General features: G+C 41.2%; 1 protein-coding gene across 4 annotated transcripts; it reads left to right on the top strand.

Annotated features, from left to right (window-relative positions):
- Nucleotides 1-305: 305 nt before the first annotated feature.
- LOC122314995 (5'-3' exoribonuclease 3-like) lies at nt 306-25,722 on the top strand. 4 transcript variants are annotated; one of them, XM_043130659.1, is made up of 23 exons: nt 307-752; nt 1,865-1,967; nt 2,067-2,143; nt 2,416-2,607; nt 2,757-2,876; nt 3,073-3,135; nt 3,384-3,533; nt 3,642-3,806; nt 4,190-4,267; nt 4,367-4,453; nt 5,296-5,667; nt 5,887-5,982; nt 6,110-6,205; nt 6,297-6,367; nt 6,986-7,114; nt 7,206-7,282; nt 7,358-7,398; nt 7,499-7,573; nt 7,701-7,858; nt 16,622-16,738; nt 16,827-16,902; nt 24,441-24,520; nt 24,644-25,722. In XM_043130659.1, the coding sequence occupies exons 1-23, from the start codon at nt 549-551 to the stop codon at nt 25,365-25,367; spliced, it is 3,351 nt and encodes a 1,116-aa protein (XP_042986593.1). In that variant the 5' UTR covers nt 307-548; the 3' UTR covers nt 25,368-25,722. The 4 variants fall into 4 exon arrangements, with proteins under 4 accessions (XP_042986595.1, XP_042986593.1, XP_042986594.1 ...); XM_043130660.1 differs by having other exon boundaries at nt 308-752; nt 16,634-16,738; XM_043130661.1 differs by lacking the exon at nt 16,622-16,738 and having other exon boundaries at nt 306-752.

Below are 25,722 nucleotides of genomic sequence, written 5' to 3'. Positions count from 1 at the left end.
ATTTGGATGACAATGTGACATGAATTGTGTTGACTAATCTCTTTTAAGATATTTTTAAATTATTTATTATTATTATTTTTATATTACGTGGATTATTTATTTATTATTATTTTTAAAAAATTGCATGATACTGGTATGACTATACATATCATTTATCTTTATTATTATTTATAATTTATTTCGCTAATATCGTATGTTTAGTATCTAAACGAGAAATCAAACCGACGTACCAACCATGAAAAAAGACGTAATAGCCTCCATCTGTCTCCGAAAATCGTAGCGTTAATTGACCAAGTTACCATTATAATCCGATGTACCACTGTCGCATGGTCCTTTGTTTTGGAAGGGACCGTCGCATGGTCTAGTTCCGTGCCCTAGTTCGTCACCACCAAACAGATTTCGTGTCCCCAACAGTCTCAGCGCGGTTTCTTCTTTGGCGTATTCTTTATTCTCTCAGTTAAGGCTAGGGTTACGTTTACGATTCTCTTCCGTCGAGCGACGCTCTTTCTCGTTCACCTGTTTGGGCTGCGAGTTCCATCTCATTTGCAATGGGAGTTCCGGCTTTCTATAGATGGTTAGCGGAGAAGTACCCGTTGGTGGTGGTGGATGTGATCGAAGAAGAACCGGTCGTAATCGAGGGCGTTCAAATTCCGGTCGATACTAGTAAGCCGAACCCTAACAACATGGAATTCGACAATCTCTACCTCGACATGAATGGGATTATTCACCCTTGTTTTCACCCCGAGGACAGGGTACGAGTCAATACACGATTTCATTTATCTCGCCTCTAGTTTTAATGCTCTACAACGCGGTTATTTGTAGTTGATTTCGCGTATGGTTGTATTTTCCAGTTTTTTGTTTGTTTGTTTAGTTTTTATTGTTTTTTATTTTGGCGGGAGAATGTCAAGTTGTTTCAACTTTAGGTATTGTTGCGTTTATTGAATTGGTTAATGAATTCTGCTATTTGCGTAGCACACGTGCTCAATGTTCACTAATTTCATAGAATGTGGCTGAGATAATTGTTATATTAATCACCAAACGATAACTTTTGATGATGAGGAATCCCAGAATCCCAGAGACCATGCAAATGCAACACATCTTAACCGGAAAAAAACCCGGTGCACTAAGTACTTGTTAGCTGCAATTGAGTGTAACAAACGGGCATTTTTTGTGTACTTTTTATCATGGTCGTTTCAACGCTTATAGATATATATTATGAAGCTAGCGAAAGCTTAGTTGGTTGCACGTTCTATGGCCTTTTTAGAATGTTTATGTTGCAAATGTATGAAGAAATCGTGAATGTGCTCGTACTGTTGATGATTCCCTCCTACAATTAAGTAACTTGACTAAATGTGTTGACTAAATATTTCCCCGGGGGTTTAGGTTCCATGGGTAAGTCCTAAGGGCTCTGTCATGGGTGGTTCCCCTGTCATACAAAAAAAGAATGCGTTGACTAAATATTTTCTGAATATAATTTGGAAAGATATCTTTTCTGCGCACCTTACATTCATTGTAAAAGAATTATGAGATACACCGTTCCATTGAGTAACATAAAGCAAATTTAACGTGTTTGCATTCTGTCGGATAAAGTGTTGGATCCTTGTAAAGGCATTTTAGAGAAACCTTGGTTCTTTTATGCTAGAGATGCCTTTTAGTCTAGTATTCTCTCATGTGAAGGAGGAGGTTATATTAATTTTTTGAAGGCTTGTCTGTATCAGCCAACATCAATGCTCTCTTGATTTTGTATGGAATAATGACTTTCAATATGCTTTATAGTTGTATACCATATTCTCCTAGACTCTCATCCTTTTTTGTAAATTATTTTAAACAATTATGCCTTTACTGTGTTTTATAATTTATGCAGCCTTCTCCAACAACTTACACTGAAGTATTTCAGTGTATGTTTGATTACATTGATAGGCTTTTCGTGATGGTGAGGCCTCGAAAGCTGCTATACATGGCTATTGGTGAGTATTGGAGTTAATTTTATTTTGTTACTGCAATGTGCTAGCCTATAAGTATCGAATGTGCTGTTATAACTCTAATTATCTGGAAACTACTGGTAGATGGTGTTGCCCCAAGGGCTAAAATGAATCAACAACGATCTAGGCGTTTTAGAGCGGCTAAAGATGCATCAGATGCGGTATGTGCTTTTATGCGTGGTAGGTGCCTCATCGTGTGTATATGCGATGACTTCTTAACTTGATTGTTTGCTACGTATCAATATAGTTTTCTTTTTGATAGGTAGCAAACATTGTAGTTAAGAACGTATGCACACACGATGAGGCACCTAGCACGTATAACGTGCTGTCACTCCCTTTCCCAAGAAGAGGAAAAGCGCCAAAAAGAAATGAAAATGAGATTAAGAATAAGCGAGGTTTTCCAACTATTGATATTGATACCTTTCTTCTGCAGGCAGCTGAAGAAGCACGGCTAAGAGAGGAATTTGAGAGAGAGGGCAGAAAGCTTCCTCCTAAACAGGAGTCACAAGTTTTTGATTCTAATGTCATTACACCAGGAACTGAATTTATGGCTGTTCTATCTGTTGCACTGCAGTACTATATTCATCTTAGATTGAACAATGACCCTGGTTGGGAAAAAATCAAGGTATTTTACTTAGCAAGCTACCTTGCCACTTTTGAGGTTATATTTTTGTTTGATTGCGCTTATAATGTTCTTGTTTGTGTCATTGTGTGTCTCCCAATTATCAAGGAGTGTGCTAACTTCACTTTTTTATTTTTATTTTATTCGGAAAGGTCATTCTCTCTGATGCCAATGTTCCTGGCGAAGGGGAACACAAGATTATGTCATATGTCCGCCTTCAAAGAAACCTCCCTGGTTATGACCCAAATACACGTCATTGTCTATATGGTTTGGTATATATCGTCCTTTGACATATACGTTCACTTTTTTTATTTTTTTGATTGGTAAACATATATGTTCACTTGTATTAGGAAAATTGGCTTGCTTTGATTTTTTTTTTTTTTTTTTGTTTGGCATTTGATTGATATAATGTTACCCTGTTATTCTGTACTAACACTTGCTGCTCTCTATTAATTGGTGACATGATAGGATGCAGATCTGATAATGCTAGGTTTGGCTACCCACGAAATTCATTTTTCAATACTTCGAGAGGTTGGCATTCCACTATTTACATGAATTTACTTCTGCTTTTATGTTTATTTTCCTTTTTAATAAGCTATATTGGGTAGATTATTAAATGAAGAAAATGAGGGAAATCAGGACACTTTGGCTTCTTCTCTTTATGGTTGATTGGAGAACTATGGAGATGCTCGTTCATTAGAATCAATTGGTATTATATGCCTAGGATTTCTCCCCATTTATAACAAACAATCGGTTTGTTTTTGGATGGTCCATTTCAGATTGTATTTACCCCTGGGCAACAAGACAAATGCTTCCTATGTGGCCAGATGGGTCATTTAGCAGCGAATTGTGAAGGGAAGGCAAAAAGGAAGTCTGGAGAATTTGATGAGAAAGGTGAAGGAGCTGTTGTTGCTAAAAAACCATACCAGGTTTGATTTCGTTTTGTGGAAGACCTTGGCGATAGTCTTTTGTGTATTAATAGAAATATTTTTTATATCATCATCACTAATATAGAACTATAATTATCCTCTTGGCAGTTTCTCAACATTTGGACTCTTAGAGAATATTTGGAGCATGAAATGGCAATGCCCAACGCCCCATTCAAGATTGATCTTGAATGCATTGTAGATGATTTTATCTTCATGTGTTTCTTTGTTGGAAATGATTTCTTACCACATATGCCCACTTTGGAGATTCGTGAGGTTTGTTAAATAAATGATTTATTTTGGAGAAAATTTTATAAAATTTCCTATTCATGATGGTTTAAAGTTTTAACTTTTTATTGAAAAAGGTTTGAATTGCGCTGCTTAGATGGGAAAAAAAGCTCAGAGATCTTCACAAATGTTTTGTAGAATTTCTTGTTATGATGCATTAGAGATGTATGATGAATTAAATAAATAGCATGACTCTAGCCATTTTTAATCTCGGTAATTATGTGTAATAGCCACTGAACCAATCCACAACAAAAATTATGCACATGCATACCATACATATTGGAATTTGCAGGAAGGCTGCAATTGAATTTCCTTTTTGAATTCTCTAAGATTTATGCAAATGAATATCCACTACCCTGTTATTTGTATAGGGTGCGATTAACTTGCTGATGGCAATATACAAGAAGGAATTTAGGGCATTGGGTGGTTATTTGACTAATGGAAGCAAGGTATTTTATTGATTTTCTTCATATTAGCTTCTAGAAGTTTGTTCAGTTCTCCTGTATTAATCTTCTTTATGGGCTGTATATTATTCTTGATGCTCACAGCCAAATTTGAGCCGGGTGGAGCATTTCATTCAGGCTGTTGGATCTTTTGAAGATAAGATATTCCAGAAAAGAGCTCGATTGCATCAGGTTTTCGCCATTCTTGAATTGGCAATTTGACATGGTTCTGGCTAATCTCATGATGTGATGTTCTCTTGATTGATGAGGATTGTATTGAGTATAGTGATGATTCTATGTATCAACTGCAGCTTCTTCATTTTATCCCTGACTCTTCCCGCTACCTTGTGGATTCATTTAGTTCCACATTCATTAATGGTTGAAATAATAACTTGAAATAGAACTAAGGTGTCAAAGAATTGTTGAACTTATTACTTAGATAAAAAAAAGAATTGTTGAACTTATGATGTAAGAATATGCGCCTGTCTGGAAGCAGTGACAAGGATATGATAAGCAAGGGAGCTGAGGTATGACCTTGTATGATGAGGCAGAATGGTGAAAAAGATGCGTGGCTGACCTTAATTAATGAAAAGAGATTGATGAGGCCAAACTCAATTTAGGTGGAATTAGTTTTTTTTTTTTTTTTTTTTTTGAGAGTCAGGTTCCCTATATTCTTGCTTTCTGATCCCCCCCCCGGCCCCCCCAAAAAAAAAAATTTGGGGGGGGGGGGGGGTTGTTCTGCTACTTTTTTGCTTGGCCTTTATGGGGAGATTCTGCATATCTCAGGATTTGTGTTATCGTTCAAACTGCTTGCATTTTAAAGCAATGCTTTTCTAAGAATATTATTTGGTCCAATACTGTGACAGTTGATTAGAGCATTGCCTTTTGCCATATGTAATTTCTATATAATGCTTTTTTTGTTTGCAAAATAAAAAAAAAAAAAAAACAAACTTTTTGATAGGTTAAAAGATAATTTATTAATACTGAAATAGGCATAGCCTTGATGAATTTTTTATCCTGCTTTCCTTTTTCAGCGGCAAGCTGAAAGAATAAAGCGTGAAAAGGGACGTGCCACGAGAGGAGATGACGCACAGCCTCTAGTTCAACCTGAGTCTCTTGTGCCGGTTGCTCGATATCATGGTTCTCGTCTTGCTTCTGGTTCTTCATCTTCACCCTATCAACAATCAGGATTTAATCGCAGTTCAGAGGGCTCAATGTCTGCTAGAAAAGATTACCAACTTGGACACGCCACTGCAGGCTTATCAGGGCTTGACGTTAAAAACAAGCAGGCTTGGGCCTCAGATGTTAGAGGGACTTCTACTCGGCCACAAAAAGTTGCACGTTTGTCTACAGGGGCCACGATTGGTGCCGCTATTGTTGAAGCTGAAAGTAGCTTTGAAATAGAAGTACGTTTTCCTGCTTCAGGAGAGGCACTTTAATGTAAATCTGACTCTGTCAGCTATATTTTATGAGTAACTTTATGTGGGTTTGGGTATGAGTCTTGCTGGTGAGGAGTTATAGTGCATCTTTATTGTATTGTCGTTTATTTGTCATATTTTGTAACCGTTATAAGATCTTAAATTAATGCTCATTGAGTTGTCATCTTTATTTCTCTTGCTTTTCAGTTAGATGAAAACAAAGAAGAATTGAAAGCAAAGCTTAAGGAGGTACTTCGTGAGAAATCTGATGTCTATAACTCTCACAAGCCCGAAGAGGACAAGGTTTGACAATAAGTTACCTTTGTGTATTGATTGGTATTTGAATTTTGGCATCATACAAAGTTCAATTAGCTTCTGCTTAGTGCATGCTTTACCTTGAGTTGTTATATCTTTTGCACTGTTTTATTAGGTTAGATTGGGAGAACCGGGGTGGAAAGAGAGATATTATGAAGAAAAGTTTTCTGCAAGAACTCCTGAGGAGCTTGATGCAATAAGAAGAGATGTTGTGAGTAAAATGAATTCAAGTGTTATCTACCATATTGGCACTGTATTTGGGAGAACTGTAGATTTATCTTTTATATTGGCACTTCTATCAGGTCTTGAGGTACACAGAAGGCCTTTGTTGGGTCATGCACTATTATTACGAAGGGGTTTCTTCTTGGCAGTGGTGAGTTTGTTTTCTCTTATTCTTCTTAAATTCATACGGGAACAATATCAATTGTCAATTAGAATGCAGCTACAATCTAGTTGCAGTCGGGTGGTACCTAGTTCTATAGGTTCAGTAAGGTTTAACAGGGTTGCTTTCCTAGGGATGCAGGTAGGGGTGCAATCACCCCTCCTACATTTTTGCCCCATAGGGAAAAAGGTGAATGAGTTCATGAGTTCATCAAGGGACTGTATTATATGGTTGAGGTGCATTTTTAGACTGCCAACTTGATGTCCCAGGAACATTTATACATGAAACCAATTACTACAAACATGGTAACAGCTGATGCAACTCTCTACTTGTACAGTACCACTGGCGATACACATGAAGATTATGAGCAGACTTTCAATATGGTTGAAATTTAACAAAAAAAATGTTTTATCGACTACCTTTTTTCTCATAACTTGGCCTTGAATAACCTCTATTCAACTTAAAAGATCAATCTGTAAGGGCCTGGCCAGATGTTTAAGAGCTGTGGGGCTCGCTTGTCTTTTGTGCTGTGAATTATCTTTTCTCTATATTTTATATGCTTCTTTGATTTTGGTTCCTTGCTCTGATTTTGAACAAATTTTGTTTTAGGTTTTATCCCTATCATTATGCGCCTTTTGCTTCTGATCTCAAGGATCTTGGTCAGTTGAATATAAGCTTTGAGCTTGGCTCTCCCTTCAAACCGTTCAATCAGCTTTTAGGAGTATTCCCTGCTGCAAGGTGCAGTATGCACACATTCTACATTTGATTTTATTTTTGCATTTTTGTAACCTGTTCATTGACTTGAGAGCAAGTTGTTATCCCTTTTCAGTTGCCATGCACTTCCTGAGCATTACAGGAAACTGATGACTGATCCGGATTCACCTATTATTGATTTCTACCCAACTGGTATGCTTCTTGCATAAAATGTAATTATAGGTAATTAGAATTTCTCTCCCTTAAAATTGCCGTGCTGTTTTTCAGATTTTGAGGTGGATATGAATGGAAAACGGTATGCCTGGCAGGTAGGCTTCTTTTATAATCTTTTTTTCTAGGTGGGATGATGATGAGTAGGAGATAGCCATTTTATCAATATTTTTGACACCTCTGATTTCTTTTATTAAGGGTATTGCAAAATTGCCTTTTATCGATGAATCTCGTCTTCTTACAGAAGTCCAGAAAATTGAACATACATTGACGGTATGATGTTTGATATAAGCCAGTTTTGTACTCTGATACGTTGCTAGTTATTCCTTGCCTCCCCTTTTTCTCACTTTTTTTCCAGATATGACTTAAAATTTTAATTGACTTCTGTATCATTTTGCAGGTGGAGGAGGTACGGAGAAATAGCATGATGTTCGACATGCTTTTTGTGAAATTGTGTCATCCTCTCTCTGTATGCATAAGTATTCTTGATGAGAAGTGTAAAAGGTTAACAGATGAAGAACGTGCTAAAATTAAGGAGAGAATTGAGCCTGACAAAAGGTTTGTAGTAGTTTTTAATTGTAATTCACTGAAATTTAATTTTTTCTAAGTAATCAATCCGTGCATTTGAGAATTCTTCTTATGGTTACCATCTACTCGATCTGGGTTGCGGAACTGCTGTCATTTTTTGTGCACAACATTTTGATGCTACTTCCATTCATGTTTCCCCAGTTTGTAGATTTGGTAATATCATGAAGAAGTTCTCTTTTATTGAGAAAAATGGGTTACAAGATTTAGAAGTTATCTTTTTAAAGCCACATATAAAAGAAATAAGGAAATCTTTTCCTGAAATCTTATTCTATTTTTTGTTGTCTTCTTGCCAATTTATAATGTTCCATTTTTTTGTTGCTTGATCATTTAAATTTCATTGTTTTTTAAGCTAGATAACATGCCATCTTAGTTTTTTTTCTTGATAATGCATCTTAGTAAGATCGGTACGGTTTGGAGATGGTCAATTGTTTTGGTAAACCATTTTCTCTCCGTACTGCATGCATGCACCCAACTCTCCCTCCGGCGCTTCTCGCCGGAGTTGATTTTTCTTCAGTCTTTCTTTGTTTTTCTTTACCTCAAATCTCTTCTCTTTTCCTTTTATTTCCTTTTTCTTCTTTTATGGCTTGGTATAGAGAGTTAGTTATTGAGTCAAAACTTTTAGTGTTTGCAAAGGAGGGAGATGACTTTCGTATCTCAAAGCAGGGGTGGAAGGTGAATCACAAGGTGGTGGTGGGCCGAAACACTCTGTTATGGCTTGTGAAAGTGCTGGAGGATTGCCTGAGAGGGGGGAAGCAGGATGTTTATTCAGTGGTAAGGGAAGGCTATCGAAGTTTTGTTGGACAACGATGTGAGAATAGTCGTGGGAGGTATCTATCGATAGCTGAATATGATCAGGCGGGTAGAAGAAGTCTGCTCTGTTTCCCTGAAGGCAAAAATGGTTGGGGTTGGAAAAGTCTGAAGTCGAATGCAGTGGAGATGGCTCAGCCCAGGAGTGCAAACTTAGAATCTGTCGGAGGGGCTGGGAGGATTAACAAGGGGAGGGGGCCGAGAACTCTTAACCGAACCTTTTCGGAGGTCCTGAAGTCGATGGTAGGTCACGCACCGAGAGGACATGCAGGGGACGTTGGGGGGGTGCGTCGGACACAACCTATTGTACGGGGTGCAGAAGATGGCAGGTCTCGAGGTGGTCAGTTGGCGTGGGAGAGTAGTAGACGTATGCTGGAATTGCAGGCCAAGTGAGGAAACTTCAGAAGGGTACGGAAGAATTGCGAAGATATGTGGGGCTGAGAAAGGAAACGGCAAGGTGGGAGGTAATTAAAGGCAAAACTGATGGGTCTTCATCCAACAATGTGGAAGGGCCGGGTTTAGGTGGGTTAATGTCAGCCCATGCAACAGCAGTTCAATCTGCTGATGGGGATCCTGTAGCCCAGAAGGATGGGCATGGCTGTGGGCTGTCAAGGGGTCAAATTCAACCCATTAAACAGCCCGGTATGCAACTGACCCGTGAGGGCCCGAAAGGATTGCTTATTAGGGAGGGAGGGTCGAGTTTATTACACAGCCTGGGGCCTGGGCCAACCGTCCAGTCTCGGCCCAAGCCTCAGCCCGGTATGCAACCCGGCCTGAAGGCTGCAGATCCAGGTCCAGAGAGACGCGAATGTGTTTCGGATCGCGAGATGCAGGAAGTTTTTGTCCCGGAAACATCTCTCTTCCCGATACCGATGGAGAGGGTTCCGGCAAGCTTTCCGGCGAGTATTCCGACGGCGATAGTGGCAGAGAACGCCGGCGAGTACTCCGACGTATGTCTCGGATCCGCTGGAAATGACCCGGTGTAGGTTTTCGACTCGACGCTGCGTGCAGAAGGGATCGGTCCATTGTTGGGAAGCTTCCCGACGAGTATTCCGGCGACGATAGTGGCAGAGAACGTCGGCAAGTACTCCGATGTATGTCTCGGATCCATTGGAAATGACCCAGTGCAGGTTTCCGACTCTAAGTTGTGTGCAGAAGGGGCAGGTCCTTTGCTGGGAAGCAGTCCAGATCCTATTGCACTATCAGAAGTTGGGTCTGAGGTGAAGAATGCTAAGGAGAATGGTTTAGAAGTTTCAATCTTTTTGGAGGATGATGAGCTTGTTTTTCCTGATGTGTGTGGGCAGTTGGGGCTGGAAGACATCGTATTGGAAAGCGAAAAATCAATGTAATCAGTTATGTAGTTATGAGGAGCCTGTCCTGCTGAGTTTATGCCTTCCGACTCAACCAAATGTATCTGATTGGGTCTTCCATAAGGTAAAAGAGATCCAAAATTTCGTGGGTATTGACTGTGAGGGTTATGAGGAGCAATTCCTTGCACTCCTTACAGCGATTGAAGCGGGTCATAAACAAAAAAGTAAAGGTGATGCGAAGAAAAATCGGGAACTCAAAAGATTGACGTGGTCGTTGAATATGGAGGGTAGTGCCAGTAGAGGTAAGAAGAAGGGGAAGGGGCTGGCTGTTTCTTAATGAAGCCGAAGATTATATCATGGAATGTCTGTGGGCTAAACGACATTAATAAAAGGCTCCGGATTAGAAACATGTTGAGGGAATGGAAGGCTGATATTGTGTGCCTACAAGAAACAAAATTAAAAATGATTGATAGAAGGTTGGTGCGGAGTTTATGGAGTGGAGTACATATTGATTGGGCTTTCTTGGCTTCAAATGGAGCGTCCGGTGGGATTATAGTGATGTGGGATAGGTGGATGGTGGAAAGGATGGAGGATTTCGTGGGGCGGTATACGGTCGCATGCTCCTTTAAGTGCGTTTCCGATAACTTTTTGTGGGCTTATGCAGATGTTTATGGTCCTAATCTAGACACAGATAGAAGGTTGTTGTGGGAAGAACTGGCTGGGATACATAGTTGGTGGGCAGTCCCGCTGTGCGTAGGAGGAGATTTCAATGTGGTTAGGTTCCCAAGTGAAGTCTCTGGTTGTAGAAGGTTGCGGTTGGCTATGGAAGAGTTCTCGGAGTGGGTTTTTGATTTGAACTTGGTGGATTTGCCACTAGCAGGTGGTCTTGCGACTTGGTCCAACAACCAATCATGGTCTCGGTTGGATCGCTTTCTAATTTCACCAGAATGGGAAAGTCATTTTCCAGATGTATGGTAGAAACGTATGCCCCGTATTGGCTCTGATCATTGGCCTATTTTGCTTGACTGTGGAGGTATGCGGAAAGGGCAGCGGCCTTTTAAATTTGAGAATATGTGGTTGAAAGCGGACGGGTTCGTGGACCGGGTTAAACACTGGTGGCTTTCCTATAAGTTCCAAGGTACTCCTAGTTTCATCTTCGCGTGCAAGTTGAAAGCTCTCAAACGAGACCTAAAAGTTTGGAATGTGGAGTCTTTTGGTAATGTTGGGGAAAGTAAAAAAATAAAGATTGCGGAACTTCAGGAGATTGAGAGGAGGCAAGAGCTACAACCACTCTCCCAGCAAGAACAGGCCCGAAAATCCGAGCTGGGGACGGAGATTGAGAGATTGATACTTTTAGAAGAAATGTCTTGGCGTCAAAAGTCCAGTGCTTTATGGCTGAGGGAAGGGGACCGAAGCACGAGCTTTTTCCATAGAGTTGCAAATGCACACAGAAGAAACAATAACATTGAGGCATTGCAGGTTGATGGGGTGGAATGTAGAGATGAGCAGGTAATTCACAATCATGTTATTGAGTTTTATGAGAACCTACTAACGGAGCAGGTGGGTTGGAGGCCGCCACTGAACGGGATGACTTTTGACTCCATCGGAGCGGGTGACGTGGAGAGGTTGGAAAGGGAGTTTGATGAGTTAGAGGTACATGGAGTAGTGAGGAAAATGGCTAAGGAAAAGGCGCTAGGTCCAGACGGATTCTCTATGGGCTTTTTTCAAGAATGTTGGGAAGTGATAAAGGAGGATCTCATGCAGGTTTTTCAGGAATTTTTCAGGGTTGGAAAATTTGAAAAAAGCCTCAACAACACTTTCCTTGCTCTGATTCCCAAAAAGACTGGGGCCACGGAGATTAAGGACTTTCGGCCTATTAGTTTGGTAAATGGGGTGTACAAGATTATATCCAAAGTCTTAGCGAACAGATTAAGTGAGGTGATGGGGAAGCTTGTTTCACAACCCCAAAATGCGTTTGTAAAGGGAAGACAGATTCTAGATGCAGTGTTAATAGCAAATGAATGCCTTGATAGTAGATTAAAAGCCGGGAACAGGGGGATCATGTGTAAACTTGACATGGAAAAAGCTTATGATCATGTTAACTGGGACTTCCTCCTTCATATGCTTAGGAGATGCGGTTTCGGGGATAGGTGGAGGAAGTGGATTTGCTGGTGTATATCTTCAACAAAGTTCTCGGTGTTAGTCAATGGAACTTCAGTGGGTTTTTTCCAGAGTACACGTGGTCTGAGACAAGGGGACCCGTTGTCACCTTTGCTGTTTGTTATTGTTATGGAGGCTTTAAGCAGGATGCTCTCGGCTATGGTTGATAATGGTTATCTAGCCGGTTTCCCGATTGAAACCCCCGATAGAGGTAATTTAATTATCTCCCATTTAATGTTTGCAGATGACACTCTAATTATGTGTGAAGCTGATCAAGACCAAATGCGAGTTTTGAAGGCCATCCTTTTCTGTTTTGAGGCAGTATTTGGTCTGAAGGTTAATCTGGAAAAATCTGAATTGGTGCCAATTGGGGCAGTTACCAGTATTCGTCAGTTAGCTAGAACCCTGGGCTGCAAGATCACCGCCTTCCCTTTGACTTACCTGGGACTCCCGCTAGGGAGTGTCTCGAGGGCCCTTTCGGTTTGGGATACAGTGATTGAAAAATTCGAGAGGCGTTTGGCGGGGTGGAAGCGTATGTATTTGTCGAAAGGTGGAAGAATCACGTTGATAAAGAGTACACTCTCAAATTTACCCACTTATTTTTTATCTCTGTTTCCCTTACCTGCGGGTGTGGCAGCCCGCATTGAGAAGCTTCAGCGAGACTTTTTATGGGGGGGTTTGGGGGATGAGTTCAAGTTTCATCTGGTTAAGTGGGAGCAGGTTTGCCGTCCTATCTCGGGGGGAGGTTTGGGAGTCAGACAACTTAAGAGTCTTCAATCGTGCTTTGCTAGGTAAGTGGCTATGGCGATATTCCAGGGAACCGGATTCTTTGTGGAAACTATTGGTTGAGAAGAAGTATGGGGGTCTATGGGGGGATTGGTGTACCAGAGAAGCAAGAGGGGCCTATGGCGTCGGGTTATGGAAACACATAAGAAGAGGGTGGGGGGCGTTCAGCTGCTTCACAAAGTTCCATTTGGGAACGGGTTCTAGAGTAAAATTTTGGAGCGATGTCTGGTGTGGTGACAGGGCTTTGAAAGATCTATTCCCTGTGCTCTTCCAGTTGGCAAGTGCCAAGAATGTTTCAGTTGAGGAAGTCATGGAGGTAGCGGAGGGTCAACTTCTTTGGAATGTCAATTTTAGTAGGAGGGCGCAAGACTGGGAAATGAGCAGTTTTGAGGATTTTTACAGCCTTATCTACTCCGCTAGACCAAATAGACAACAAGAGGATGCTTTATGGTGGACCCCTGCAGGCAAAGGTATTTTTACTGTGCGATCTTTTTACAAGACCCTCACTCAAGAGCCTAATATTCAGTTTCCTTGGAGAAAGATATGGAGTCACAAGGCCCCTACCAAAGTGTCATTTTTTGTTTGGACGGCCTCCTTAGGTAAGATACTCACCACTGACAATTTAAGGAAAATGAGGATCATTATTGCAGACTGGTGCTGTATGTGCAAAAGAGCCGGAGAGTCGGTGGATCACCTCCTTTTGCATTGTGATATAGCTAGGAGTCTCTAGAATGAAGTCTTCGGTAGACTGGATATGGCTTGGGTATTGCCAAAAACTGTGGAGGCAGCTTTGGCTTGTTGGGTAAACCTAAGAGGTCGGCAACCTATTAAAGCTATTTGGAAGATGATCCCTCTCTGCATTATGTGGGTATTGTGGCAGGAGCGCAACGAAAGGACCTTCGAAGGTCAGGCGAGATCGTTAGAGGAGCTTAAAGTTTTATTTTTTAGAACTCTTTGTAGTTGGGCTATTGCCGTTGGCTTCAATGGCATGGCTCTTCGAGAGTTCCTTGTCTCTATTGTGCCTACTTAGTTTAGGCATCTTGCCTCTTGTAATACTGGCTTTTGCCATCCGTTCTTGATCAATAAAACTTGTTTATTCATAAAAAAATAAAGATCGGTACGGTTTGGATTCAGAGATGAGATGGATAGTTTTAGATGAAAGATAAAAGTTGAATAAAATATTGTTATTATTGTTTTGGAATTTGAAAAAGTTGAATTGGGATTTGAAAAAATTGAATTGTTTATTATATTTTGTGTGAGAATTTGAAAAAATTGTAATGATGAAATGAGATGAGTTGAGATGGTTTTCGAATCCAAACAAGGCTGTAAACCAATATGTGCCACATTTGATGAAAAATTGATAGCACCTTTATGCTTTTCCATCTTAGTGATTTTTATTTTTTTTATTTCCTGATGAGACTAAAACCTGAAAAAATCTTGATTCCACACTAGCCTATAATAAAGAGCCCCTAATGAACATTGCCTAAGAGGGAGAAATTAGAAACCTATCCAATATAGTCCAAGCCTGATCGGGACAGAACCGCCCCCCCCCCCCCCCCCCCCCCCAAACAAAACAAAAAAAAAAAGAAAAGAAGTAAAGCAAGTCCCTGTAACTACTCCAACCGCTTGTTTCCCACAAGACTAATACTCCACTTGAATAATCCTAAGAGGACAGAGGAAGACTTCATACTCCTGCCCTCCTTCTAGTGCTCCCTTGATTTGTATTACCTTCCTTTGCGTCGTAGTTGATTGCCCAAGTAAGACGCTTTAACTCCCTGCTCTTCTTAAATCTTGATTGGGTTTTGGGTTGGCGGCAAGTCTCGGCAATACATCAAGTTCCTTCACCTTTGGCATGGGTACCATCATTTCATCGACGAGAAAGTTGACCGGAGGTGCGCCACCCCGGTGACCCTTTCTATGCAACTTCAACGGTCCCTACATATATAATTGAAGAAGTTAAATCAGTTTTAACCTCTTCAGCCTTTTATTTAGCCTAATTTATGCCAGTGGATGCCTTGACCAGCCCTTAGTAATTGGAAGACGCAACTTCTCTTTTATGACTTGTGTTATGGATTACAACTTTTTATGTTGACTTTTCTTTTACCACAAATTTTCTTCCATTTGGAGAAACCGAGCCTGTATTTAGGAAGCCCCCACTCCCCCCCTTCCCAAAAGAAAAAATCGGAAGAAAAAGGTCAAAAGTTTATTCACATAGTATGCCTATATTGTTCTTATAGGAATCAACATCCTTTTCTGGCAATTTATAATTATAATTTTCCTGCCAAAGGCTAATTGATTATAGTGATTTTCTATGTTTCATATGTTGTCAGAATTTCTGTGGTCTAGTAATAAGTATATTGCATACTTGGTTGCTTATGTCAGTTTTTTTTTTTTTTTGAAAAGGACAATACCCCAATTTAGAGTGCTACCCGCACCCCCAAATGGGAGCCACCCTGGTCTCGCCCCTCACCCCGCATGGGCGGGGGGAGAGTTGGGCCCTCAGGCTTGGCCCCTACCCCCGTTCAGATGCCGTGGGGCTGATTGGCCCCCACGATTGTCTGCCTAAACCACTGCTCAAAACCAACCTAAAGAGGAAAAAAAAAATCCAAAATTCAAAACCAAACTTAGAGAGAGAGAGAGAGAGAGAGAGAGAGAGAGAGAGAGAGAGAGAGAGAGAGAGAGAGAGAGAGAGAGAGAGAGAGAGAGAGAGTAACAGTCACAAAAGAGAGAGGTCATACGTGGGGCTGGGAGGCCAATGGAGACAACAAGAGGGGGAGAGAGAGACAGCATCGGATGGCAGCAGGGGTTTGGGCGAGAGGAAGAGAGACTGAGAGAGGAAAGAGAGAGACGCTGCGGGGGGCTTAAAGACTTAAACAAAACTTAATGTGAAACGATGACTCCCCAAAACGACATTGTTTTATTAAAAAAATTAATTTTTTAATATATATGTGTGTGTGTATATATGTATATATATAACTGGGCTGGGCTGACGGGGTAAACCCCGGGCAGGCCTGGGCCCAGCCCTGTCCCTAGCAGTCCCTGGCATGCGGGCATCCGCTTGCACGACCCTCGTCCAGGTTCCCCGCCGCCCATCCCTATCCAATTTTATCAATAAATCATCACGTTTGGTGGAGAAATGCCTTTACAAGAAAAACTTGGTTACAACAATACCAAAACCAAGCTTAAAAAAACTATGACCTGTACACTATACTAGTTTAAAACAGTAATTGTTTTTACAGGCTTAAGCAAAAATCTATTGCAGTTACAAGCAAGGCAAACTAAGTGGAAAAAATGGTTATCTAAATTGTGGTAGTCCCAATGAATCCATCCGGTAATCCCCCAAAAGTGAAATTTGGTAGCTGAGTAACCTACTAACCAAAGAGTAAGTAGCTGAAACCCCTACTACACCTTCCCTTGCCAGATGATCTGCAATAAAAATCCCTCTCTAAAAGTATAGAAAAGGATTAAACTTGCCAAAATATGAGAATATCATCCCAGATTCCCAAATACTATAGTACTGCCATGGTGGATAAAGTGAATGAAGAGACCTGTGAACAATGAAGGCTTATCACCCTGCTTATTTCTTGGTTTATGTTGCAAATAATTGAAACGTGTCAAGTCTGCTGTGCACTTCAGTTTATGTTTTCAGACTATTATCTGATTTATTTAGGGCTAAATGCAGTGGTGGAATGAATGGTTATTTATCCCCATGTGCCGGAGAACCTTGCCCACCTATTTTCAGGTCTCCTGTGATAGGGATGGAAGATATTATTGACAACCAAGTCATGTAAGCTTTTTGAGCACTGATTTTTATTGTATTGATGTATCTTGACTCTCTGCTCATTTTTGTTTCTTGTTTATTCCTTGCTGTTCAGATGTGCTATATATCAACTCCCAGATGTGCACGAACATGTCACCCGACCGCCTGCAGGGGTTAAATTCCCAAAGAAGGTATGTGGTTGCTAGTGGGGCTTGTTGCACTTCAGTTAAAAAGTCCTTTTCCACTAGATTTTTCTCCGTTCTCATGGACTCTGGTTTGGGATATCTATTTTTTTTTTGTAAAGATAGAGAACAATTTGAGTCTCACAAGCTGAATTTTATCATTTTATCCCACATAGGCTTGCGTTAAGGATCAACATTAAGTTCACATCTCTTCACGATCCTACACTTTGATGGGACAAAGCAGAAATCTAATTTGAGTGGAATTTGTAGTGAGATGACCCAAAACCTAAAAGTGAAAATATGGATGGTGGGATCGTAGAATTTACTGGGCAATATATTTTTTTTTGATAAGTATTTACTGGTCAATATGTTAGATCAAAATTTATGAGGATGAGTGACTTATGAAAATAATAAGAATTTATAAAGGATGAGTATATTGCAGAGGATATGGAACACCCCTTCCTGTAGGTTAGGAGAGTTATGTACATTCATAACATAATGCTGAAACAATTAACTTAACATCTTTCATAACATAAAGCTGAAACATAATGAAAAGGCATAACTAATTCTATGTGGTGATCACTTGTTCAAATCTTTTAATCATAAACTAAATCCTTGTGGAAATAACACTTAGTCCAGTCTAAGTCTCTGAAATTAATCTACTCCTGGCTTTCCAGCTCTGTGTCCACACAATCAACATTTGAGACATTAAAACATCAAAGAGGAACAGGCCCTAAGGTAGCTCAGTTGGTCAGGTTTTAGATTTGCTCTCCAGTGGTCACCAGTTCAAATCCCCTTAGGATCACTGGAGGTTTACTTGGCCGTTAACTTTAGGGCCCCGTAGGATTAGTTGAAGTGCGCGCAAGTTGGCCCCAACACCCATGGATATTTAAAAAAAATAAAAAACATAAAAGAGGAGCAAACGAGTCAAAGACTCAATAATAGCATATCATAATGTAGTTTAATTTAGCTTTAGCAAAACTTCATTGTTTCATAACATATGCGGAATTAAAAAAATTATGGAATTTCACATAGCATGATGCATGAGTGATTGACCCTATGTATTTCCTTTTAATCATGCATGACTTGTTCATCTTATTTTTCACTTATTTAGTGACCATTATTACCTGCGAACATCGGTCCAATGATCGTTGACCGTGCATTCATATTGTAACATGAGGTGAACCGTGCTTGGGTCCATGGCACCGTGCAACGTGTCATATCATGTAGTGATACATGCTTGGGTCCGTGATATCACTTAAAATAGAGTGAATCACGCTTGAGTCCGTAGCACCATATATAGCGTGTCATATTATGTTGTGATACACACTTGAGTCCGTGTTATCACTAGAAATAGGGTGAACCACGCTTGAGTGATTGGCACCGCACATCATAACCCACAACATGAGGCCCATTTACAGTTTATTTATTATTCATGTATTTCTTTACTTCCGCAATGCATGTGAACATATTTGTCTTCATGAATTTACATGGACATGACATACTCTCGTGCATGGTATAACATATAACATGGCATATTATTGTTTATCTTGCGTGATATGGCATAACATGATCTAAACTTTATATGAATATTACATGGCATACATGTGATTATTATAACGTATCATCCATTCTAACAACAATCCATATCAGCATGGCAGAGACAGTTTTATTCATTCACCATGTATCATCAAAATTCATAATGATTCATGAAAAGGGACTAACCTTGAACTGGCTCGTAGCGTAGCATAGGTTATGGTAAACCTCGCATGTTCATAAAAGAAGACAAAATAATTTACCACGCACATAAAGTTATGCCATGCTACTTACCTATTAGCGCTGCCTCCTGGTTCCCACTTCGTAAGGCATTATCTATACGAGGTACTAGACGTTACTAATTTTTCTAGAAAATGTGTCATAGCATTCTTCCCAATTGAACACATATCATGAACTTTAATCTAATAAAACATTCAGCTACATACTGAATTCAATAAATACTAATATTATATAGCTATTAAAACAATAATATCATGTCTAGTCCTTTAAATATAATTTAGTAAGAAATATATTATCTATTCTGTAAAATAACAGTGTAGATAATGATTCATAAAATAGGTTTACAAATGCTATAGACTAACCATATTTAATACTCAGCGACATAGTTTCAATTCCTTAAACATTTTCTGGAAAATAAGTTCAGGGGTTACATATAGATTCAAATACAACTTTGGCCTAATTTAAAATCACTAAAACAGTTTCTGCGACATTAACATTAAGTCCACACGAGGAAACAGTCCACTTAAATAATATACTAGTTCCTGAAAAGCATAAAAATAGTGCCCAGCATATGACAAGACCCATGTGGGAAATCAGCCCTCTGAAAGATTTACAAGGCACCTGGCTGAATGGGCTTAAGGCCCAAGGCCCACTTTGTATTTTAGAGGAATAAGCATCCCTGGAGAAGCCGAAGGCTAAGAAATAGGGAGCTTGTGAGAGAGGGAAGGACCTTGCGACAAACTTACCCAGAGAGGAGGCTGAATGCAATGGTGGTGGTGAGTCGAGGTCAACAGCGGCACAACTTTCTGAGTGAAATAGATTTTGTGATCTATTAGACTGGAAATCATGACAGAAGTCAAAGAATGGAGGGATTCCGACGTGGACTTGGCTGGCCGGCAGCTTTTGGGTTACCCAGTGGTGGTCTGATGTCCTTTGTGGTCGATGGTGGGCTGAGCAACAACACATGGAGAGAGAACGACATAGGAGTTTATGGGTCAACGAACGCAGTGGAGGAAGGAGGGCTTACCGTCAGCGTGCTCTGTAGTGGTATCCGGCGAGGTGGTTGCTTAGTGGCTGTGAGGAAGGTCACAATGGTCCTATGAGGGCTGGTTTGCTGTATGGAAAACTTCGACTTTACTGGGTTCTAGCCGTGGTTGCTGTTGGCATGAGGGAGGAATAATGTGAATAAAAATAGAACATTTAGGCTAGGGTTTGGAAGGCTGAATTTGGCTACAAATTAGGAAACTACTCCAACTAGGAAATAAACACTGAGAGGCATATGAGCGTGAAGGGTGGAAGAATCTCACTAAAAAACAATTGCTATCTCAAAACAAATCTTAAAAAAAAAAAAAAACATTACTAATAATAATAATAATAATAATCTTGATTCTAAATCCTAATTTAGGACCCATATGTTACATGATATGACAGATTGAGAGCAAGGTGAATTAAGTGGAGAAGTACATCAAGATTTGTGATATCCCATTCTAATACGTGATAAGGATAGGTGGTGTATGAGGGATCTCACATTGCTTGGGAATGAGAAGTTCTTGTTCTTTATAATGTTTCAATGGTACTCCAATGTATCATTAACTAGTCCTTTTGAAGTATAAGCAATGTGGTTTGGGCTTTCTATTCAGGGTGTTACAACTAGTATTAGAGTCTATCCTAACTAGAAATGTGAGACTTTAGCCGTGCCACTTATGACGGACTGGCCTGACGAGGATGTTACAATTTTTTTTATTATTTTTATTTTTTTAAAATTTAATGACGGGGGAATCACCCCATTGCAGAGCCCTTAGGTTTCACCTGTGGAACCTAAAGTCCCGGGGAGACTAACACAGCAACTCACTGCCATGGCCTTTCTGTTACAACCCCTAGAAAAGTCACCTTGGGACAAGCCTTGACACTGCCCTTGGGAGGCAAGGACAGCATCGTGGCTAGCCCACAAGCATGCCTTGGCTCATGGGGTGACACGCACGGGGCACCCAGGATGCATGCGCGACTTGGCCCACGCGGTGGCACACACGGGGCACCCAGCATGCGGGCTAGAGGGGCTAGTGAGAGCTTGCTTACGCGCACAAACTGGCGCCGCACGCCCATGCGAGTCTCAGTGCGCAGGCCCATGCGCACCATGGTGGACCGTGTGGCCCTTGCATGCACCCATGCACCGCAAGGCCTTGCGCGGCACTTCCAGCCCACCCGACCACACTTCAGCAAGGCTAGTGGCATGCCCACCATGCATGCCATCCAGTGCACGGCTCCAGCTCTTGCCTTGCAGAGCAGGTCAATGTCATGCCCACCAGGCATGCCATCCAGCGCACGGCTCCAGCCCGTGCCTTGCAGAGCAGGTCAGTGGCATGCCATCCAGCGCATGGCTCCGACCCTTGCCTTGCAGACTCAGCGCCTAGGCTGCCACACGCACACATGGCTCACCACCAGTAGGCCTTGCATGGCATGGTGCCATGCTCATAAGCAAGCCATGTTGTGCCACCTAGCCATGGACCAGACCAAAGACCACCATGCACCATCCTAGCCCACCATGGGCTCATGCATTCCTGGGCCAACTTGGCCCGCCACTATGTTATTTTTTTTTATTTATGTTATTTTTATTTAATTTATTTCCAAGGGGCCTTTTGGGGGTTTCCAAGTTGTAAACTCCTATATATAGGACTCTTAGCTCATTCATTTCATATCTTTGGACAATTGGTTTAGGAGAGCTTGTTTTGGAGATCATCTATTTCGGTGCTTAGCACTTGGGCTCGTTGGGGTGTAATTCGTGAATCCCTAAGGAGAATCATACTTTGCAATTCATGAATAAGTGTGATTCAATCTATCAATCATATTGTTCTTGTCATTCAATCTCTTTTCTTCAATTTACTTTCTATTGTTATTGTTATTTTGTGTTCATTGTTCTTCATATTGTTCTTGAGTGTTCTTCGTTGTTCTTGGGAGTTCTTCATGTTGTTCTTGAGTGTTCTTTGTTGTTCTTGAGAGTTCTTCTTTGTTCTTGAGTGTTCATTATTTGCTCTTGAGTGTTCTTCGATGTTCTTGAGAGTTCATCTTTGTTCTTGAGTGTTCATCATTTTGTCCTTGGTGTTGATTCTTCATCTGCATCATTTGATCCATCCAAGCACTTAGTGCCACCCACTATAGTGTTTGCCTATTTCTATCACTCCATACACTCATCTTTGCCCAAACACCTAACTACACCATACCCAAGCGGTCATCTTGACCACCATTGTTCGAAAACCAAGCAAGAGAGGAACAAGGATCCGGTCATCACAAGACCACCATTGGCGTGGAGGACTTGTGTGGTTGACCCCTACAATCACACTACTTCGTCCTCTACCTCAACCCCCAAATTTCAATTTTCAATTTCTCAAGCAATACAAAGTAAACAATGTCGAGGTCCTCCGTGGACCTCCCAATCAAATTCACAAGGGATTGAGTTAACACGTTGTTTACCTTTTGGAGAAGTGAGAACTTCTCAAGAACACCAAACAAGAATCCTCTCAATGAAAGCACCAAATTGTTAGGGACCATGATCAAGTCCCTAGACAATAAGTCCTCCACGCCAATGGTGGTCTTGTGATGACCGGATCCTTGTTCCTCTCTTGCTTGGTTCTCGAACAATGGTGGTTAAGATGACCGCTTGTGTATAGTATGGTTAGGTGTTTGGGCAAAGATGAGTGTATGGAGTAATGAAAATGGGCGAACACGATAGTGGGTGGCACTAAGTGCTTGGATGGATCAAATGATGCAGATGAAGAATCAACACCAAGGACAAAATGATGAATACTCAAGAACAAAATGATGAACACTCGAGAACAAAGATGAACTCTCAAGAACATCGAAGAACACTTAAGAGCAAATGATGAACACTCAAGAACAAAGAAGAACTCTCGAGAATAACGAAGAACACTCAAGAACAAAATGAAGAACAAGAACAACGAAGAACACTCAAGAACAATATGAAGAACAATGCACACAAAATAACAATAACAATAGAAAGTAAATGGAAAAAAAGAGATTGAATGACAAGAACAATACGATTGATAGATTGAATCACACTTATTCACGAATTGCAAAGTGTGATTCTCTCCTTAGGGATTCACGAATTGCACCCCAAAGAGCCCAAGTGCTAAGTACCGAAATAGATGATCTCCAAAACAAGCTCTCCTAAGCCAATTGTCCAAAGATATGAAATGAAGGAGCTAAGGGTCCTATATATAGGAGTTTACAACTTGGAAACCCCCAAAAGGCCCATTGGAAATAAATAACATAAATAAAAAGAAATAACATAGTGGTGGGCCAAGTTGGCCCATGCATGAGCCCATGGTGGTCTTCGGTCTGGTTCATGGCTAGGTGGTACAACATGGCTTGCTGATGAGCATGGCACCAAGGCCTGCTGGTGGTGAGCCATGTGTGCGTGCGACATGGCCTAGGCGCTGAGTCTGCAAGGCAAGGGCCGGAGCCATGCGCTGGATGGCATGCCTGGTGGGCATGCCACTGATCTGCTATGCAAGGCACGGGCTGGAGCCGTGCACTGGATGGCATGCTTGGTGGGCATGCCACTAGCCTTGCTGAAGTGTGGCCGGGTGGGCTGGAAGTGCCGCGCAAGGCCTTGCGGTGCATGGCTGCATGCAAGGGCCACGCGGTCCACCATAGTGCGCACTGAGACTCGCATGGGTGTGCGGCGCCAGGTTGTGCGCGTAAGCAAGCTCTCACTAGCCCCTCTAGCTCGCATGCTGGGTGCCACCGCTTGGGACAAGGCGCGCATGCATGCTGGGCGCCCCGTGCGTGTCACCCCATGAGCCAAGGCATGCTTGTGGGCTAGCCACGGTGCTGTCCTTGCCTCCCAAGGGCTGTGTCAAGGCTTGTCCCAATGTGACTTTTCTAGGGGTTGTAACACATTCACTTAAATCGCGGTTTGATACTAGGGAGAATCGAACTTGTGACATGGGGACATGCACACAAATTCGCCCTTACCACTTGGGCTACCCGTGGGTGGGTGAGGATGTTAGGAATCTAATGGTTAGTGTAAGTGGTGTAAGAGATCCAAATTGCTTGAGAATGATAAGTTTTTGTTTTTTATAATATCCTAATGGTGCTCCAATTATATCATTGACTAGTTTTTTTGGAGTATATAGGCCATGTGGCTTGGGCTTTCCATTGAGGTATTACAAGATATTTTGAGAATAAAATATATGTGAAGTCCAAGGAAACTCTTTACAATTGCTTTTGAACTAACTATGGTTGATGATACAAATTTTCGGTTGTTTAGAGGCACAATGTTCTTAAAATGAGCAACAGCCGAAATGGGAGATTAAGATGAATGAGAAAATAAGATAGGAATATTTTCATCCTTTCTAATATGGGGTTTAAGATGACCGGAAAAATAATGTTGGAATATTTTCATCCTTTCTAAGGTCGAGTGGCTCAATTCGCAAGAAGATCGGGTAATGCAATGGCAAGAAAGTGATTTAATTTAAGTTTTTTATTCATGTGGATACTGTTAGAAAGTGAGGTCTGTATCTGGGAAAAGACTGGATCGTTGTATCTTGGGTTTTGGATTAATTTTCTAGTAATATTATGTTCTTTTCCTATCTGGCGTTCACTAAGGGAAGTTGTCCGTTAAGCAGCTATCATGCGTTCATTGATTACTATATATATATATTTTGAAATTTTAGATATTAACACGGCTGTTATGTAAAAGCTGATAAGATGGTTGAGCAGGGTGTGGCTTTTTAACATGGCTTTTCTTACAGACTGTGAATTTGGGGGATCTAAAACCTGAACCAGTTCTGTGGCATGAAGATTCTGGAAGGAAGCCTTGGGAGAATGGAAGGTATTCCATGATCACGTAACATTTTGATTGATGCACATGACATAAAGACTAGACTTGTCAAAGATTATCTTGTTTTATCATTTCGTTCTATTTGAATGTTGTTGATTTGGTTTTTTATTTCAGGCAAAATCCCTCGGGAACCATTTCTGGCCGGCAGCTTGGGCAGGCAGCTCATCGACTCGTTGTTAATAGCTTACAAGTGAAGACAGATCCTAATGGATATGACAATAAAATGCACGCCCAGCCACCATCTTACCCCGTGCCTCCTCATCGGCTGCCTATGGCTTCCTACCAAAATGATAGGTTTCATGATCAGGCATATAACAGAATGCCCCCGGTCCCACCAAGAACTTTTCACCTTCCTCGAGGACATCACCAATCTTCAACTTACACTGCCGGTCCAGGTTACTTTGAGGATGGGTACAATCCACCTTATGTCTCACCAGTGTCCCGCTATCCTAACAATAGGCCTCATCCTCAAGACTTCTACGAAAGAAATAACCGAGCAGTTACGCACGGTAAAGGAGAGTATTCGAGGGATGTAAACCATCAGTCAGGGTATCATCAGAATGGAGGACCCATGTATGCTAGGGGACAAATGGCACAAAGTCCAAATGGGGTCCGTGCTCATCCTTACCAAGGTGGTCACAACAGTTATCGTCAGAACTACCAACCGCCACCTGGAGGTTCTAGTCATCAGCAATGGGGCAATTGGGGTCCAAGGAGCAGCCAGGGCATTCCCAGGGGGTATGGTGGCCTTCAACAACTAGGCAACCAATATTCTGTGTTAGAAAGAAGATCAAATAAGCGCCCACCTCCACCTCCAGCGCCTGGCTATGGGCACTAGTAGAATTATTTTACCAGTCATCCTGACCTGTCCTGTGCTGTCCTTGACAATAAAAAGGGAGGATATTCACTTTTTTATTTGTTGTGTTGTAACATTAAAATTTTTTTTCCCCATTCCTTCTGTGGTTCCATTATTTCAGTTTAAATAGAGGTGAAAAAAAAAAAAAATCCATGAAAAACGCTGCGAGTATACTTGTGGAACATTCTGACCTTTTTTTTTTGTTCTTTTGATATTTTCCACTGTTTTCTGTATCCAGTTGTAGAGAATGGATGCAGGTCTCAGCAGTTTATGAGCATTGAGACATTACGGTTGGATTAAGTTTAGTATAATTAGTGTTTATAAGCGCGAGTTATTA

The sequence above is a fragment of the Carya illinoinensis genome, chromosome 7 (assembly GCF_018687715.1).
Source record: "Carya illinoinensis cultivar Pawnee chromosome 7, C.illinoinensisPawnee_v1, whole genome shotgun sequence".
Classification (NCBI taxonomy): Eukaryota; Viridiplantae; Streptophyta; class Magnoliopsida; order Fagales; family Juglandaceae; genus Carya; species Carya illinoinensis.
Note: the sequence above shows the minus strand (reverse complement) of the source record. Positions and strands in the feature narration are given on the sequence as shown.

What these genes read in the sequence shown, in the direction of transcription:
- LOC122314995 (XM_043130659.1), top strand. Translation starts at nt 549, where the DNA reads ATGGGAGTTCCGGCTTTCTATAGATGGTTAGCGGAGAAGTACCCGTTG. An exon ending in ATTTTTCAATACTTCGAGAG is followed by an intron (nt 3,136 to 3,383) that starts GTTGGCATTCCA and finishes GGTCCATTTCAG; the next exon opens with ATTGTATTTACCCCTGGGCA. An exon ending in AAGCCTTGGGAGAATGGAAG is followed by an intron (nt 24,521 to 24,643) that starts GTATTCCATGAT and finishes TTTTTATTTCAG; the next exon opens with GCAAAATCCCTCGGGAACCA.